Source organism: Notechis scutatus, chromosome Z, assembly GCF_049901735.1.
Source record: "Notechis scutatus isolate UNSWTSFEM ecotype Mainland chromosome Z, rNotScu1.2, whole genome shotgun sequence".
In the NCBI taxonomy this organism is placed as follows: Eukaryota; Metazoa; Chordata; class Lepidosauria; order Squamata; family Elapidae; genus Notechis; species Notechis scutatus.
Window position 1 is genome coordinate 20960322 of NC_142025.1, and position 17356 is coordinate 20977677.

Here is a 17356-nt window from a genome sequence, read left to right on the forward strand (position 1 = left end):
AGTAGAGGAAGACTTTATGGTTCTGCCTGATATTTCTAGTGAATAGCTTCTTGAAGCAAAAAATCTTAGCTATACAGATACCATTAGCAGTGTGAACATTTTCACCCTGAAGGCATAAATGAAAACACTTCAGTTGAGAAATCTGTGTAAAAATGGGTAAATCTATCAACTTCAGCTTTGCTCAGTTTGATGCTTTTTCAACCATGAATTTATTTTGTCTGCCTTTTTAAAAGAAGTCTTTGTGTAAGTTTAGACGTGTAGTTTCACAGATATTTCTATTAAAATGTATCTCATTCTCAGTTTTTGCTAATATATTTATTTCTTTAAGCAATTATGACTTTTTGTTAAAATTTTCCCAACCTACATACTTGAGTATGTATCTGTTTTCCAATCACACATTTTTGTAGGCATTTTGGATATGACTCTGGCATTGTCAAATGCAGATTCTAAAGTGTCAGAAGTCAGAGTAACAGATTCAAAAGGGACTTTTGGGGGGGGGGGTCTTCTAGTCCAACCCCCTGCTCAAACAGGAGACCCTATACCATTTCTGACAAATGGATCTCCAGTCTTTTCTTAAAAGCCTCCAGTGCTAGAGCACCTGAAGGCAAGCCATTTCGTGGTTAATTGTTCTCACTATTAGAAAATTTCTCCTCAGTTCTAGATTGCTTATCTCCTCAATTAATTTCCATCTATTGTTTGTCTTGCTTTCTGGTGCTTTGGAAAATAGGTTGATTCTTTCTTCTTTGTGGCATCCCCTCAAATATTGGAATCATATCATATCACCCCTACTCCTTCTTTTCACTAGACTAGACAAACCTAATTCCTGCAGCCGTTTTTGATATATTTTAGTCTCCAGTCCCCTATTCCTTGTTGTCCTTTTCTCCATTCTTTCCAGAGTCTCTACATCGTTTTTATAGCATGGTGACTAAACCTGGATGTAGTATACCAAGTGTGGTCTTACTAAAGCATTATAAAGTGATAATAGTACTTCTATATTATCTTGATTCTATCCCTCTGTTAATGCAACCTAGGATTGCATTGGTTTTTTGGCTGCTGCCGCATACTGCTAGCTCATATTTAAGTGATTGTTCATTAGGACTCCAAGATCCTTCCTGATTACTACTTGTTTCACCTAATCTACATTTGGTTTTTCTTACCTAAGTGTAAAACCTCATTTTCTTTACATTGATTTTCATTTTGTTAGATGGGCCCAGTGTTCAAGTTTGTTGAGATACATCTGGATCTTGAGCGTCTTTTCTGGGATGTAGACTAAGTGTGAATTAGGTAATTTTAAAGTAATCTGTGAAACAATCCTATTTCTTTTTCAACACTAAAAAAGGCCAATATATCTTTATGTACAAGCTATCAACAGCTTACCAACAAGTGTCTGATCAGTGGCTTGAGGAAAACTACTTTCTTCATCAAGAAGGGACAGTAATCCCATTGGCTTTTGTAGGAATATATCTAACAATGGTTTGTTGTCTTCATACTCAATAATCTGTGCATCAATGCCTTCATTCAGGTATTCATTCTATAAGAAATAATAAAAAATGTTTTTCTGAAATATTTTGTAGATATTGTAAATATTTTTCCGTGTAGGTGAACAATAGGAAAAACAAATGTATTTAATAAAAGATTTAAGAACTATGGTCTGAACCTAAGCTTCCAATCAAGCAATAAAATCATTCTGTCTATTTACTTGACCACCAATCCATGGGAACAGGCAGCCAACAGTAGCCATACTTTCCCTACTAAAAGTTAAATTTATATAATTGATTTAACCTTCATCATAATAATTCTCTTAATACTACTCCAAATGTTCTTAGAGGATCATGAAAAAAATGCCAGGAATCGAATCAAATAATAATAAAACCCAGTAATAACTAAACAAGCTGGTATTAATATTTTCATCCCTCTAACCAATATTTCCTTTTAGCACTGGTATGGTTAGACCAGTCATTATTATAAAGCTGTAAGGAATCTAATTTTGTTCATATTTAAATGGCAACATTATAAAAGATGAACTGAAAAGTTATGTGGACATGGGGTATTAAATCTTTATTCGCATCAGTTGACTTGAACAAGTTCCTCATTTGGAATGAACTTGAAATCTGATAGAAGAGAGTAGTACACAAACCAACTAAAGCCCCCAAACAAACCTAAGATATAGCAGCCCAAGAGGAAAAAAAGCAGTAGTCATATATAAACATACATTGTAAAGGCAGCCATTATGTAGAACAGATAGGCAGGAGACTAACAAAGTACATCTAGAATCATCAACTAGCAGTCAGAGACTCAGTTAAAACTTCCACATCTCAAGCTTACTCAGAATCCAATTCAGTGATGGATTTTAATGACACTTGTTTCTGTAGGATAGAGGAGAGCTAAATTTGGTTTGTATGACAAACAAGTATTGCATTATAAGTGCTATGTCTCTGGCACTTGGCATGTTCCATTCAAAAATAAAAACTGTTGCCCAACCCTTTCCAAGGAACTGAGGGAAAACTCATTAAAAATAATGTTACTGTAGAATAATCCTGCTGGATCAGGCCAAGGCCAAATTTTCGTTCAGAATTTTGTTTCTTATACCAGATATCTTTGAGATGCTTCCAAGCAGGAGATGTGATATTTCCTTCTGCCACAGTTGTTTCCCTATAATTGGTATCTAGAGACATCCTGCCCCCAACACAGAGGTAATTGATTTCATTGTACGAAGTGCAATGACAATAAACTAAACTAATTCCATAGATCAGTTATGTACTCTGTGAAGAAGGTACTTGAAATCCAATAGAAAAGAGTAGCATACAAACCAAGTAAAGCCTTCCAAAATATCTTAAGTAAACCTAAGACTTGGGCAAGGCTGACAAAGCATATCAAGAATAATTCCAATCTGTTGAGACTGGCATAGGAAACAATTAAGTCTGGTGCCAAACATCAAATTGACAAATTGTCCTGAAACTTGGAGACATAAACTTTATATTCCTGTTTTCTGCCCTCACGACTTTTTCACTCCCCAGTTTCAACCAGTCATGTGCTTGCTTCTACTTATTCTTTTTGAGCTGCTCTTCGGAAGACCTCAAGAGTGTAGGCCTCAGACCTTATTCTTACCAAAACCTCACTAGAAATGTTAGAGAAAAGAATGAAGCAAAGACATCTACTGGAAAAACAAAATAGTAGTCCATGATTCATGCTATTTGTGCTTTCTGAGATAGAAGTAAGTCAGTCTAGGAGTCCTGATCCCTGCACATCAAGCCACATTCCTGGCATGGCACAGCAGAAGGAATTTGCAGAAAGTTTGCATGTAATAATATGCTCATGGAGCAAGACCTCAATGACAAATTGGTAATATCTTCATGAATTCAGATAATATCTTTTTGAAAGCAGCACTAGTTTGCCTCTCATTTCAATCTATGGAGCACTAAGAGGAATTACAAAGCTGTCATTGAAATTACAAGGTAAAAACACTCAACTTAAAGGCCGAAAATGCATTGCAACATTTTTTCCTACACTATGAACAAAGCAGCTTCATCATCTGGGATTTCTGTAACATTTGTTCTTTCTCTCCAATGAAGAACACATTCCAAAGCAAATATCCCAAATACTGTTTTAATCAGCTGAATGTTCTTCTTTCATTCCTTCCCTAAACTCCACAAGTCTGTTTATTCATTTTCAATAATTGTACTGTTTTGTTTTACCCCCATCTTAAAAATCAAATACATTCTACTGTTATTTTAAATTATCCATCTTTCAAATTAACATGGGATACTTCCTACATGAAATAAAACTGCTAATTCCTACTCCCAATTGGATTCATTGTTAATATGCTTGCTGGCAAATTAATAACATAGTCATTTTTATATAAAGAATTGCTCACTGTGCTGTCCATTTTTATTTTTATTTTTGCTCTTGAACCATAAATTATACTGTATGCCTTATTCCACATCAAAACAAAATTGCATTTGCACCAAACCTATTATCACTTCATTCTGTTGCCTGGATACTCTAAATGAGAAGCTTAATGCATTTTCAGACGGACATTTAACTTGTGGAAAATAACCAAACAATTGTGCACAGAACACACACACACAAACACACACCCTTCTTCCAATTCTTCTTTATTTTTCTTCTCAAGGAAGCCAAGGTTACCTTTGCTAGTTAAAAATGTATGAATTCAGAAAGTATCAAGTTTCTTTCTTTGCCTTCTTACACCATACCAGGGGTCAGCAACCTGCGGCTCTGGAGCCACATGTGGCTCTTTCATCTCTCTGCTGTGGCTCCCTCTCGCTGGTTGGCTCCACAATTGATAGGGCTTTCAGTTAGGACAGGTAGAAGAAAAAGGATGTCGTGCTAGAAGGAGACTCTATGGTGAGGGGAACCGGACTTCCGGTCGGCTCCAGAATTGAGTGGAGGGCTTTTGGTTAGGATCTTTGTGGTTCTTTGAGTGTTTAAGATTGCTGACCTCTGCATTACATCAATGGCCCAATTGCTCGTAAATGAGAAACAGTCTGGGCTCCTCAAATACTGAACATACCACTTTTTCTACATTCAGAGCCATATGTTGCTGAACATGTTATAACCTGAGCATGGTTATGGCCCGGGTATTGTTAGTCCCCCTTCTCTTTATTTGCTGCATAAATGGCAGACTGGGAGCTTCACTGTCACTGATTAGTTCCTCAATAGTAAATGAAAATTATTTATCTCTACATTTTGCTGAGACCTCTTCTTTATACACTTTTAAAAAGGAGCACTACTCTCCTACCCTTTCATTTAGTTTTTGGCAAATATTTCTGCTTTGGTTTTTTTTTTTTTTTCTATTTTGAAACTGAAAAGTTTTTGTTTTAACGCTCATCTGGCTTACGAGAATCATACCTCAATCTTCATTTGGATATGGCAAACCTCCAGTGGACAATCAACTAAAATTTTCCTCTGCAGCATGAACTGTGTTTTCAAGTCCTTCAATAGCTCCTAGAACATCACAAATGGAGGAAAGTATATTTGCATGCATATCTACGTAATTATGCCTACCTGTTCCCATGCAAAGATATTTTGATTGAAGTAAAATTGAATCTGTTCATTAGCAACATTGATACAGAGCTGCTCAAAAGAATTTCTTTTGAAGTTTTCAAAACCGAAGATATCAAGAATTCCAATGTTTAGTCCTTTGTCGCTTCCACTGAAAATACACAAGCTTTGTATTACATTTCATTCTCATTTAGTTATTTCATTTCAACTTCACAGAAAGCTGTTTAAAATACTTGGGAATTATGCTAGGCAGAAACTGGTAGAGTCTAATGTCCAGAGTTCTGGAATGGCTGTTCATCCAATGCTAAATATCCCAACTGCAAGAATTAGTTTCTGAAAACAAAGGGGCCACAGAAACAATTGTTCTGTTGTCAGTGCTCTCGGACAAAGCATGTATGTCACATAAGTATTTGTATATCATGTGAAAAACTTGTATTATTTGCCATTTTTGTTTTGGGTTTTATTTATTTAAACAAAATAAATAGAAAAGAAAGCAGAAGGAAAGAAACAAACATTAAGAATATGCATATACTTAACATTTTTATATAAATACACTGAAACTTTTGAAAGGCTCTGAATGGAAGAAAATTACCCTGCCTGTCCCCTTTATCAGATAGAAGACATTCCATAGTGATCTTCAATTCATAAAGTCATCTCAATTCACAGAGGGGTGGAGGGAATCTTACCTTAAACCTGTAGTTGGTTTAAGCAGGACATTAATATGATTGACTATCCAACTAAAGAGCCACCCATACAATGCTTTAGCTGTAGCATCTCTCACATCAATAGCTTTTTCCATTGTGTTGGGTTGTATAATTGTTTCCCCTCGGGTAACCACACAATGAGAGGTTAGGGCTTCTTGCAACTTATTTGCTTGGATAAATAACAAGGAAGCAGCTAGAAATAAAATAACTGGTGTTATTTCCATATTTCCAAAGGTCTGTTCAGAAAGTTCAGGTCTGTTACTTAGTTTTGAATAAGTACCTCTCCTAAGGCACTCTTCAGTAATCTCAAGGTCTGAACATTACTTCTGCTTCCTATTCTTATTCAATATTATAAGGAAGGGAGTTTTTGAAATGAAAGGAAGAAAATTGCCCCACAGAAAGTATAAAGAAATATGAATCAATAATAAACAGAGTAAAATTACCCAGTAAGTTAACAAATTAGTTCCCTGGAATACTAATTTTATATAGCCAAAAGGCACTCGCCACCCCACATAAGAAAAGTCTCAGCAAGACCCTAAGTTCTGCAGAAATAGAAAAATATTTTAACCAAATGAAGACTGAATATGTCCTTCTTGATATAACCTTTCGTCTCTTTTTGGCCTGTCTTCCCTTATTTTTAATACTTCTTTTTCCCTAAGCAGAAAATTGTAATGAAAGAATTGCACTAGTTACTAAAATGTCTGGAGTAATTGCCTGCTACTTTCAGCCCTGGGTTTACATCAAACCTACATCAAATCTTTTATGGTTTGACAATGGAAATGCTATGCAAGCTTTTCATTAGGATTTGAAGGTTTCTATTAAGTATGTGGAAATTTACCTTATACACCTGAGAATATAATGAACAGGACAGACTCCATGTTTGTTCTTAATCTGAACTTTTAGAGATCAGGACATTTATATAACTTGTTATTCTGCTAATGCTTAGTAAGATTGAAAAATATTATGTCCTTGGCTTGGTTTGAAATGCATAAAGGGTCACCTTGACATTTTAAGAATTATTAATGATCTTTTGTGTAATCTTTTAAGTAGAAAACAGGAAATCTGATGATAACGGTGAAGAGAAGAAGGTTGGGTGATTTCCAAGGATGCATGGGAGGAGCTATGAAAAACACCCAGAACTTTCTTATGAGATTCTCTGTAATTTCTATGTGTGCAAAACAGAAAGTGTTATGTAATCTTTTAAATGTGATAATCCTATATAAGGTTGTATTTACTGGAAGGGGTGTCTCCTTTCTCTCAAACTGCAGTCTGGGAGATTGGGAGTTGATATTGCAATATCTAATAAAGCCTGTTATGGATTCTGATTATCACAGTCTGTTGTTTTATTTTTATCTTATTCTCACAAGTATACATGACACTATAGACTTTTCCCTTTTTTTCTAAATGGCTACACTAATGTTATTAGACATAATATCTCAATGGAAAACATTGAAGTTGAATGTCATCAGGGGAAACTTCATTACACTTGTAGGCATCCACAAGTTAATATGGCGAAACCAGTCTCCAGTTTGTTGACAAGGTCAATAAGACTGGACTCAGGTCTTGAAGAATTTTATCAATAGTATTCTGCCATGTTCAGATTGCTTCGGATTTCATAATGAACAAGACAACTGAATAAAGCTGTAATCCTATACGTCAGATATAAATAACTGGCATTCTCCAAAAGCTTTTGCTTCAAATGCTGCAATCTCTGAACACTGAACATTTTGACAAAGATCATAAGAGTTAAAGATGAAAATATTTTGAGGTTCAAAATTATCTATACTTGATATACAGACTTCCCTGAAAGTAAGCCCTACTGAACACTAAGAAACAGATTGCTAATCTATTTTAAAAATAAGAATAACTCACAATTCTCCAGAGGCATTGGATTGGAAATTATGCTCTTGTCAATCATGTACTCGGTTACCTCTGATGAAAATTCAATGTTACCCACATTTAAAATGGCAGCAAGTACACAATATACACACTCTAGTTCCTGAAAAATAAGTGTATAAAAGCATACCAATTCAGTCTTAAAACAGACAGAAGAGGGAACAGTCAGTTAATATTGATTTTGCGCTTAATGAAAAATCAAAATTCTCTAATAGCTGCATCTCTTTCACTTCACCTTAATCTTAACCATAAGGATGTCATTGGAACATAAAAAATGTAGGGTTATCCAAGTAAACCTTCAAAGTTAAACTTATTAGGAGGCTTTTTGACAGATCTCTCTTCTACTCCGCCCTGTAGTTTGGTCTGCAATTCTCACCTTGGCTTCTTCTGAATATTTTGAATTACAATGTAATTCTGAAACTTCCATCACTCATGCTTATAATAATACACCTCATTTAGTTGATTTGTCTGAAATAAGCCCACAGAATAAAATTTACTTCAGTCTCTTTCTCTCTCTCTTATTCTGTAATTGGATTTTTATTTACTGAAAGCTAGTTCTTGACGCTGCAACAGTAAATGACAAGTAGAGGAGAAAGCGATTTGTTTTTTAAATTATATATAACTTCAAAGCATAAAAATGTGTTTGGTTATACTTTAACTTATCATGGGAATCCAATGCATAATGTATGCCTTTTTTTTTTTGCACTGGTCAATATACAGTAGGCATTCAAATAAAGTAGCCATTTAGCCATTATATTTATTTTATAAATTATTGTAGGATTGACTGAGATTATTATGCCAATACTGGTCATTTTACAGTAGCATATATATATACTGCTCAAAAAAATAAAGGGAACACAAAAATAAGACATCCTAAATCTGAATGAATGAAATATTCTTATTAAATACTTTGTTCATTACATAGTTGAATGTGCTGACTACAAAATCACACAAAAATTATCAATGGAAATCAAATTTAGGAACCCAGGGAGGTCTGGATTTGGAGTTACACTCAAAATTAAAGTGAAAAAAAAAACACTACAGGCTGATCCAACTTTGATGTAATGTCCTTAAAACAAGTCAAAATGAGGCTCAGTAGTGTGTGTGGCCTCCATGTGCCTGTATGACTTCCCTACAATGCCTGGGCATGCTCCTGATGAGGTGGCGGATGGTCTCCTGAGAGATCTCCTCCCACACCTGGACTAAAGCATCCTCCAACTCCTGGACAGTCTATGGTGCAACGTGGCATTGGTGGATGGAGCGAGAGATGATGTCCCAGATGTGCTCAATTGGATTCAGGTCTGGGGAACAGGCGGGCCAGTCCATAGCATCAATGCCTTCGTCTTGCAGGAACTGCTGACACACTCCAGCCACATGAGGTCTTACATTAGGAGGAACCCAGGGCCAACCGCACCAGCATATGGTCTCACAAGGGGTCTGAGGATCTCATCTCGGTACCTAATGGCAGTCAGGCTACCTCTGGAGAGCACATGGAGGGCTGTGCAGCCCCCTAAAGAAATGCCACCCCACACCATTACTGACCCACTGCCAAACCGATCATGCTGGAGGATGTTGCAGGCAGCAGAACATTCTCCACGGCATCTCCAGACCCTGTCACATCTGTCACATGTGCTCAGTGTGAACCTGCTTTCATCTGTGAAGAGCACAGGGCACCACTGGTGAATTTGCCAATCTTGGTGTTCTCTGGCAAATGCCAAACGTCCTGCACAGTTTTGGGCTGTAAGCGTAACCCCCACCTGTGGACGTTGGGCCCTCATATCACCCTCATGGAGTCTGTTTCTGACCGTTTGAGCAGCCACATGCACATTTATGGCCCTCTGGAGGTCATTTTGCAGGGCTCTAGCAGTGCTCCTCCTGTCCCTCCTTGCATAAAGGCGGAGGTAGCGGTCCTGATGCTGGGTTGTTGCCCTCCTATGGCCTCCTCCACATCTCCTGATGTACTGGCCGGTCTCCTGGTAGCGCCTCCATGCTCTGGACACCACGCTGACAGACACAGCAAACCTTCTTGCCACAGCTCGCATTGGTGTGCGTCCTAGTTGAGCTGCACTACCTGAGCCACTTGTGTGGGTTGTAGACTCCATCTCATGCTACCACTAGAGTGAAAGCACCGCCAGCATTCAGAAGTGACCAAATCATCAGCCAGAAACTGAGGAACTGAGAAGTGGTCTATGGTCACCACCTGCAGAACCACTCCTTTATTAGGGATGTCTTGCTAACTGCCTATGCTTTCTACCTGTTGTCTATTCCATTTGCACAACAGCATGTGAAATTGATTGTCAATCAGCATTGCTACCTAAGTGGACAGCTTGATTTCATAGAAGTGTGACTGACTTGGAGGTACATTGTGTTGTTTCAGTGTTCCCTTTATTTATTTTTTTGAGCAGTGTATATATTGCAGCTGACATCTTGGAGCTAGTCCGCTATTACATTAAATATGGCTCAATCTAATTTGTATGGCATGCATGCCATTTATTTCCAGCAGCACTCTCCCTGCTCCCCCTCCACTTTTAATTGGTTTTGCCACATAACTTTTAGTCTGATTTTATGATACAAAGTGACATCTGGCCTTTAAATGTATTTATTAATGAATACACTGCTTCCCTGTGAAAAACAAAATGTTTTTTTTCAAGTCAGATTATTTTGTCTATGTTGTAACCCATATTGGGTGTTTTCTAAATACAGCAGAAATTTGGATTTAATAGTTATATTTTTGCAGATGTCACTTTTCTGGTACTGGGCATTTCTGTTTATTTTCATCTAATTAAAGATGGCCTATCAATGGAGACATAATATTTGCAAATATCTTAAAATTCAAAAGGAGGGTAAGTTAACAAGCCAATCTTTTGTAAATGGGAAAATGAAAACAGAACCTGAAAATAAGGCATATTCATCCCACCTTCTTATTTCTTTAAAACTAATGTGAATTGATGCCAAAACAATATGATTAGAACTACAGTATTAAAATTATAATTCAAAACTCTTGGGACAACTAATTGATAAATAAAAGTGAGCTTAAACACTAAGATATGATTAAGAATCTGAAAAGATACTTATTGGTTTTTTGAGATTCTGTATTGCACCTAATAGATTTCAACAGTGTTAAATATAATTAGATCAAAAAAGTCAAGTAGAATTGATTTTACATGTGCTTACAACTCTAGGATTTATTTATTTAGGTCCCACTTTCATGTTTTGGAGACCTAAATTAATAATAATAATAATAATAATAATAATAATAATAATAATAATAATAATAATAATAATAATAATAATAATAATAATAATAATAATAATAATAATAATAATAACCTATATTGTCAGAGTACAACATGTGTACAATGAGATTAGCTGAGCCTCCCTTCGTATACTCTTCCCAACACAACTCATTGTGAGGACAGAAATCCCTAACCCAGTCCCAATCTTATCACACTATGTGACCTTGTTGCACAACGTGCCGGCCTTGCAAGTCTTTCATACTATGTTGACATGAAGTTATTTTCCGTTCAGAAGTCTGATAACCCACGGGTAGAAACGGTTCTTCAGCCTGTTGGTGTGACTGGCTATGCTTCTATATCTCCTACCCGATGGAAGGAGAGTAAATAAGTGCTGACTGGGATGTGAGTCATCCCACAGAATTTTCCTCACTCTTCTAAGGCAGCAAGTCCTAACAGTGTCATCTAGTGGTATCAGGGAACAGCCCACAATGTTTTGTGCTGTGCTCACCACCCTCTGTAATGTCTTTCTATCTGTGGCTGTCAAGCCAACATACCACACCATAATGCAATATGTAAGGATGCTTTCTAAGACTCACCCTCTTCATTACCTTTCTATTCAGGAGCTTGCTTGACCTGGAAAGAGCTAGTGATCAAGTACCTTTAACTATCATGCTTGCAATAGTTATTGCCCAGTTGTTCATTTTTTTCTGTCTTGGTTTAATGGTGGATAAGTGAGTAAGAGATCACAAAAAGAAATACATGAACACAGACTTCCCTATCTATTCAATTACTCTTAACTCTTAGGATAACCTTTGTTCACTAGCCATGTGTCAATATCTATCTCCTAAGCATAGATGGTCTTAGAAAACTATACAGGTTCCAACATCCTTGAAAAAGCATAATCAGAGAAGGTTCCTATCAGTAACCCCAGAATATTTCCGAGATCAATATGAAAAATTCTACAATCTTCTTCCTTCTTGATATACTGGGGTTGAAATTTATAGAATTCAAAATAACTCAGCCAAATAACTCATGCCAAAAAATGGATACAAGGCCTGGAATTCAGCAATATCAATACTCTGGTCTAGTGATTAAGGCACTAGGCTAGAAACCAGAAACCGTGAGTTCTAGTCCCATCTTAGGCAAGAAAACCAACTAGGTGACTCTTTCTCAACAGATTTGTTGTTTGAGGGAAATAGGAGGAGGGAAGAATATTGTGTGGGTTTGCCACCTTGAGTTATTGATAAAAAAATAATAAAGGCATGATAGGTAAAAATTTCCTGTCCAATAGTTTCTGCCTGTAGGGGCAGCATTCCTCTCCATTTCTTAGCCGAGCCAGCTAGTATTGTCCAAAGATGCTTCCATAGTTATGTGGCCAGCATGACTAAAAGCCGAACTGTATGGAATGCTTACACTTTCTCTCCAAAGTGGTACCAATTTATCTACTCGCATTTGCATGCTTTCAAACTACTAGGGCAAGAGCTGGGTGAGTAATGGCAGCTCACTCCTCTCAGGTCTTGAGCCTGGTTTTTCGGCTTTCCAGTTGACATGTTAGGCATCTTTAACTGCTGAGCCACCACGCCCCTAAAGGCAGGATATAAATACATAAATGGTTGCTCTTTAATATGTATTATTTGTTTGGATTTTATTTGACCTTTCCTTTACAAGATATAGGCAGCAAACAAATGACTTACTCCTCCATTTCCCCCCGTGAATCTGCTTGCACATAGATTGTCCTACACCTACGGTCATCCAGGCAGCATCCATGCCAACTGTTGAACTAAAAACTGAATGGTTTAGTCCTGCTCCAGCAATGGAACCTTCCCACCCTACTGGATCTTAAATTCACACACTTTATAGTTCTTGCAGCTCTTCTCTTTTCATGGGCTTACATGAGGGAACAAATGCAATGATAGACATAATGACCTAAACTTTGCTCTTTTTCTATTTAAGAGGTAGTGTGGAGCTTGCGTTCTGATATTAGGTTACATGTTTTGCCATTTTAATGAAATGTCAGTTTGCTGCAAAGGTCCCAATAGTATAAATTATTCATGTGGTTATTATAATGTTTAACTTTTAAAAATCACAAATAATTAAATATTTGAGGAGTCCTTAGCACTTTGTTGTTTTCATGCAGATATTTCATTACCTAAACAAAGTAGTAACATCATCAGTAGTAACTGATGTAGTAACCTCCTAGAAAGGAGTAGGATTTGCTCTCAGTTTATATTCTAGTGGCTTGTCTGGGCTGTTTGGTAAGAGAGGTCTTGGAGCTTCTATGGTTGGGCTGTTTACTATTAGCTTGTTTAGTAGTTCCTTAATTGGGGTATTGTTTACTTCTTCATTGTTGGCTTGATATTAATCTTGGAGTTAATCTATGCACATCTAGGTTGCTGATGGGGTGGTGTTTTGGTCTTTGCTCCCTTTTTGGTTTGTTGATTGTCTCTTTTACACAGTATGTAGATATTGTTTATATCTATGTGTCTATTGAAGGCTAATTTGTCAGAATGCCAGCTTTATTTCCAGCCAATTAAATATTTTATGTTAAATAATCCAATTAAATATTTCCAGCCAATTACCTACCTCCATTGTAAAGCCAATCACTTTGAAGCACTGCTCAATCGATGCAAACTTGGATTTATACAAAGTATTGTTTAGGACCTCTTGCACTGGTGTCAGAAGTTCATTTTGTAGATAACTAATTAAATGGTGTGGAAAAAAGTGAAAATGTTCACACGGAAAATCAAAACAAGGCATGTTGGTTTTTTTTTAGTTTAAATTAACTTGAAAACATTTATTTTAGAATTTTGGGAACTAGAGCAAGAAATACAAAGGGTTTTTGTTTTGTTTTTTACCTTGGAAGTTCATTTTCTGGCAATTTATAATGATCTAATCTTTTCTTTTCTGCCAATCCAGCATAGATGTAATAGAAAATATGAAAATTGTTCTCCCCACTGAAACAAAGCAAGCAAACAAATTACGAAAATAAAACCTAAGAATTCCTACTTTATCTGTTTGTTCCTCTTTTGAAATTCATGCTGCATTTTAAATATTTAATTTTATTCTTTTGAAACATTAACATTTATTGTCAAAGCCATTACATACTTTAGGAAGGGATTAAAGCAAAGTGCTTACACACTGATAAAATATAAAAACAGACCTGAATTGGAAGCAGATTAAAGTTGAGAAAAATAATCTCTTGCTTTATAGATCTGTTAAATTTGTAACACTATTTATATGTTTTAATGATCTTCTTTAGCATAATATTTAACCAAAAAAAATGTGATCAGGCAGTTTAGGGTGAATGATTGATTACAGTTGCCTGCTATTTAAGCCCATCCCACATTTACCAATTCACCCATGATTGCACTTAGATAGAGTGTATACAACTTATATTTATTAATTATATAAAATATAAGACATGAATACATAAGTTCATGTATTATATTAATGCAAGTCATGTCAAAGGTTTTATGCAAATGCTGTATCTAATCCCACCCCACGTCCATACCATTTGAATTCATCTCTATCACATAATGCTTTTATTCGAACCAAAACTTTATTCTAAACATTCCTGCTTTCCTTTTGGGTAAAATGCTTCTTTCCTTTCACTTACCCAGCTTGACATATGACTCTAGACTTTTCTAGAAGATATTCTGAAATTTGAGCGCTTACAACAGTTCCTTTAGAAGTGAATTTCATTTCCAGATATTTCCCAAATCTGCTAGAATTATCATTAATAATAGTGGCTGCATTTCCAAAGGCTTCCAACAGATTGTTGACTTGGATAATTTTTCCTTGAAGAGTCTTGTTATTAGCCTAAGTAAACATAAAAAATGGAAACCATTTAAAAACTCATCTTCTCAGGTTATGTACAAAATACATATTTTACCAATAGAAGGGACGATTTGTAGTCAGAGTTGAATTGTGGGGTCCTTAGTGCTCTCTGAGCTTGATTGTTTTCTTTCAGGTGTTTACCCAAAGTAGGTAACATCTTTAGTACTAGAAGATAACGTGGTTTGTTTTTTTCTAATATAAGGAAATTTTGGGGAAAATTTTATTTAAATACCATTAGAACTTCTCAAATAACTGGTATGTGACAAGTTAGATAATTTTTGGCACACATTTTAATTCCCTGATAGGAACACATTTATCTGAACCCAATATTACTTTTGACAGATACCCTATATAAGAATTCCTAATTTCCCAGCCTACTAAAGAATAGAGATCATTTGGCATAGAAACTATTTGAGATATAAACTGAACTCCCATCCCCTTAAGTTTTTAAAATCTGTCTTACCTTTCCAAGGATTGTCAACTGTTGAACTAGCAGATGAGAACTTTGAGTCTTCCCAGCTCCACTTTCTCCAGAAATGACAATACACTAAAATTAAGAATCAGGAATATTTTTGTTATTATTAATGTTCTATGCAATCAAAAATTAATTTAGGGAGTTAGGGATCTAATTTAGCTCCATTTTTTTTTTAAAGTTTGCCTTGGAAGGGGATTGGGCATAGATTGCATGATGTGTATGCCAGCATTTCTCAATCTTGGCATCTTTAAGAATTTCTACATATCTTAAAGTTGCCAAGATTGAGAAACACTTTTTCCAATATTCTTTTTCTGCTTTGGATTTAATTGCTACACATTTCTATTTGGAATTATTAGCATTACCTGATCTGACCCATAGGTGACCATTGATTGATATGCAGTATTAGCCATAGCAAAAATATGTGGAGGGTTGCAAGTCTGTTTAGCCCCCATGTACAATCTGGAATGCTGATGGAAAGAAAAGATAAATATTATGTGTTCTATTGCATTGTGCCACATAAAACAATCCTGATACATCAAAATACTATTACAATGAGAAATATTTGCTACAATATGTCACATTTTTAAGAGCCTGGCAAACCTGACTCTTGGGATAAAACATTTCTCAATTTAATTTCTCAATTGCTCATTTCCCTGGCTTTTTGAGCATACCCAGTTATGGGTGGCAATGAGTATCAACACTAGTACTTTAACTAATCTGAAACATTAATTTGTTTACTTATAACACTCAGATTTTCTGTTTTATTTTCTCTATTTCCTCTTCAACTATTTCATAACGATGAATAGGAAATAACACCTTTGCATACTTGGCACCTCTTTTTAATTCAGTTATTGCTTCTAACAAACAAAGCAAACACCCCAAGGAAATTTCTATGGACATGGAAACAAGCCATAACCTCTGCAAGGTAGAGTAAGCAAAAATAATTTCTCTTTAAGAATGCTCAGTGCTCAAATTCTGACCTTTCCAAAATCCCTTCAAACCAATTAATCTAATCTTTCCCCACCTTTGTAGAATAAAGATCTAAGTTCCGAAAAGGGTTGACTGCAATGAGGATATCTCCCACGTAAGTATAGATCTGACTTCGGTTGTAGTTCTTCTCGAGTTGCTCTGATATTGTATTCTATTTGAAATTGAGAGAAAGAGGAAGGAAAAAACCCTAGTTATGTTTTTTTTTTAAAGGAGTATCTATACTGAAAAGAGATAAGATTAAGATATATTAGATTTCTTTAGCAATAGCAACAGAACTTAAGACTTATATATCGCTTCACAGTGCTTTTACAGCCCCTCTAAGCGGTTTACAGAGTCAACATATTGCCCCCAACAATCTGAGTCCTCATTTTACCAATCTTGGAAGGATGGAAAGCTGAGTTAACCTTGAGCCGGTGTGATTTGAACTGCTAGATTGCTGGCATTCAACAGTCAGCATAAGTAGCCTACAGTACTGCACTCTACCCATTGCGCCACCATTGCTCTTTAGAACATACCAACATTCTTAATTTTGAATTCTACCTGCATGATAACCTTTTGGATCCATAAGTCTTCATCATCAGCAACCCATCAGTAGAACAAAATGTCACGCACTGACTCTGGGAGATTTCAAATAGCCAAGCTTCTGATCTAGCAATGAGATATAATTCCTTACTTATCCAGATTCTCTGCTGTGGCAGTGGCTATCCAAAATCTTTGTTCTTTCTTAACTTATTATTTGGAAGTATTTAATTTGAGATATCGAGGATTGAATCTTATGAGACATTTAGCATATAAATCTATGGATGATTCAAGTTGGACTACTATTCTTTAAGGACTCATATCTTATACTGCAATATGAAGTCAGAGTTTGATCTTAGTGTAACTTACACCACTATGAGATTTTTATGGCTCCAAATCTCATAAAAAGTTGCTTTTATCTCTTCTATCCTTTCTAGCGGGCAATTTTTAATCTCAGGGCTGTAATGACATCATAGATGCAGGAAATGTTCATCATATTTTTGTGTACCCAATTCAAAGCTCCTTCGTTACCTCTGAGAATGTTGGACTTCTACAAAAATTTTTTTAATATCCTTTAATCAACTGGATCCTGGCTTTAGAATGTGATTTATATAGTTGATTCAAAGCAGTATTATCAAACTTGAGACAGAGGGAGAAAACAAAACTTGGGACTGTGG

General features: G+C 35.9%; 1 protein-coding gene across 2 annotated transcripts in view; it reads right to left on the reverse strand.

Moving 5' to 3' along the window:
• MYO3A (myosin IIIA) overlaps positions 1-17356 on the reverse strand; it is a 97240-nt gene that overhangs the window by 64248 nt on the left and 15636 nt on the right. For both annotated transcript variants that reach the window (XM_087948379.1, XM_087948380.1), the window contains 10 exons: positions 16195-16311; positions 15533-15637; positions 15159-15242; positions 14475-14677; positions 13714-13812; positions 13442-13556; positions 7599-7725; positions 5709-5919; positions 5026-5173; positions 1378-1531 (listed from right to left, as the gene is read on the reverse strand). In XM_087948379.1, the coding sequence (XP_087804505.1) occupies positions 1378-1531; positions 5026-5173; positions 5709-5919; positions 7599-7725; positions 13442-13556; positions 13714-13812; positions 14475-14677; positions 15159-15242; positions 15533-15637; positions 16195-16311 (1363 nt within the window). The remainder of the gene's footprint in view (positions 1-1377; positions 1532-5025; positions 5174-5708; positions 5920-7598; positions 7726-13441; positions 13557-13713; positions 13813-14474; positions 14678-15158; positions 15243-15532; positions 15638-16194; positions 16312-17356) is intronic.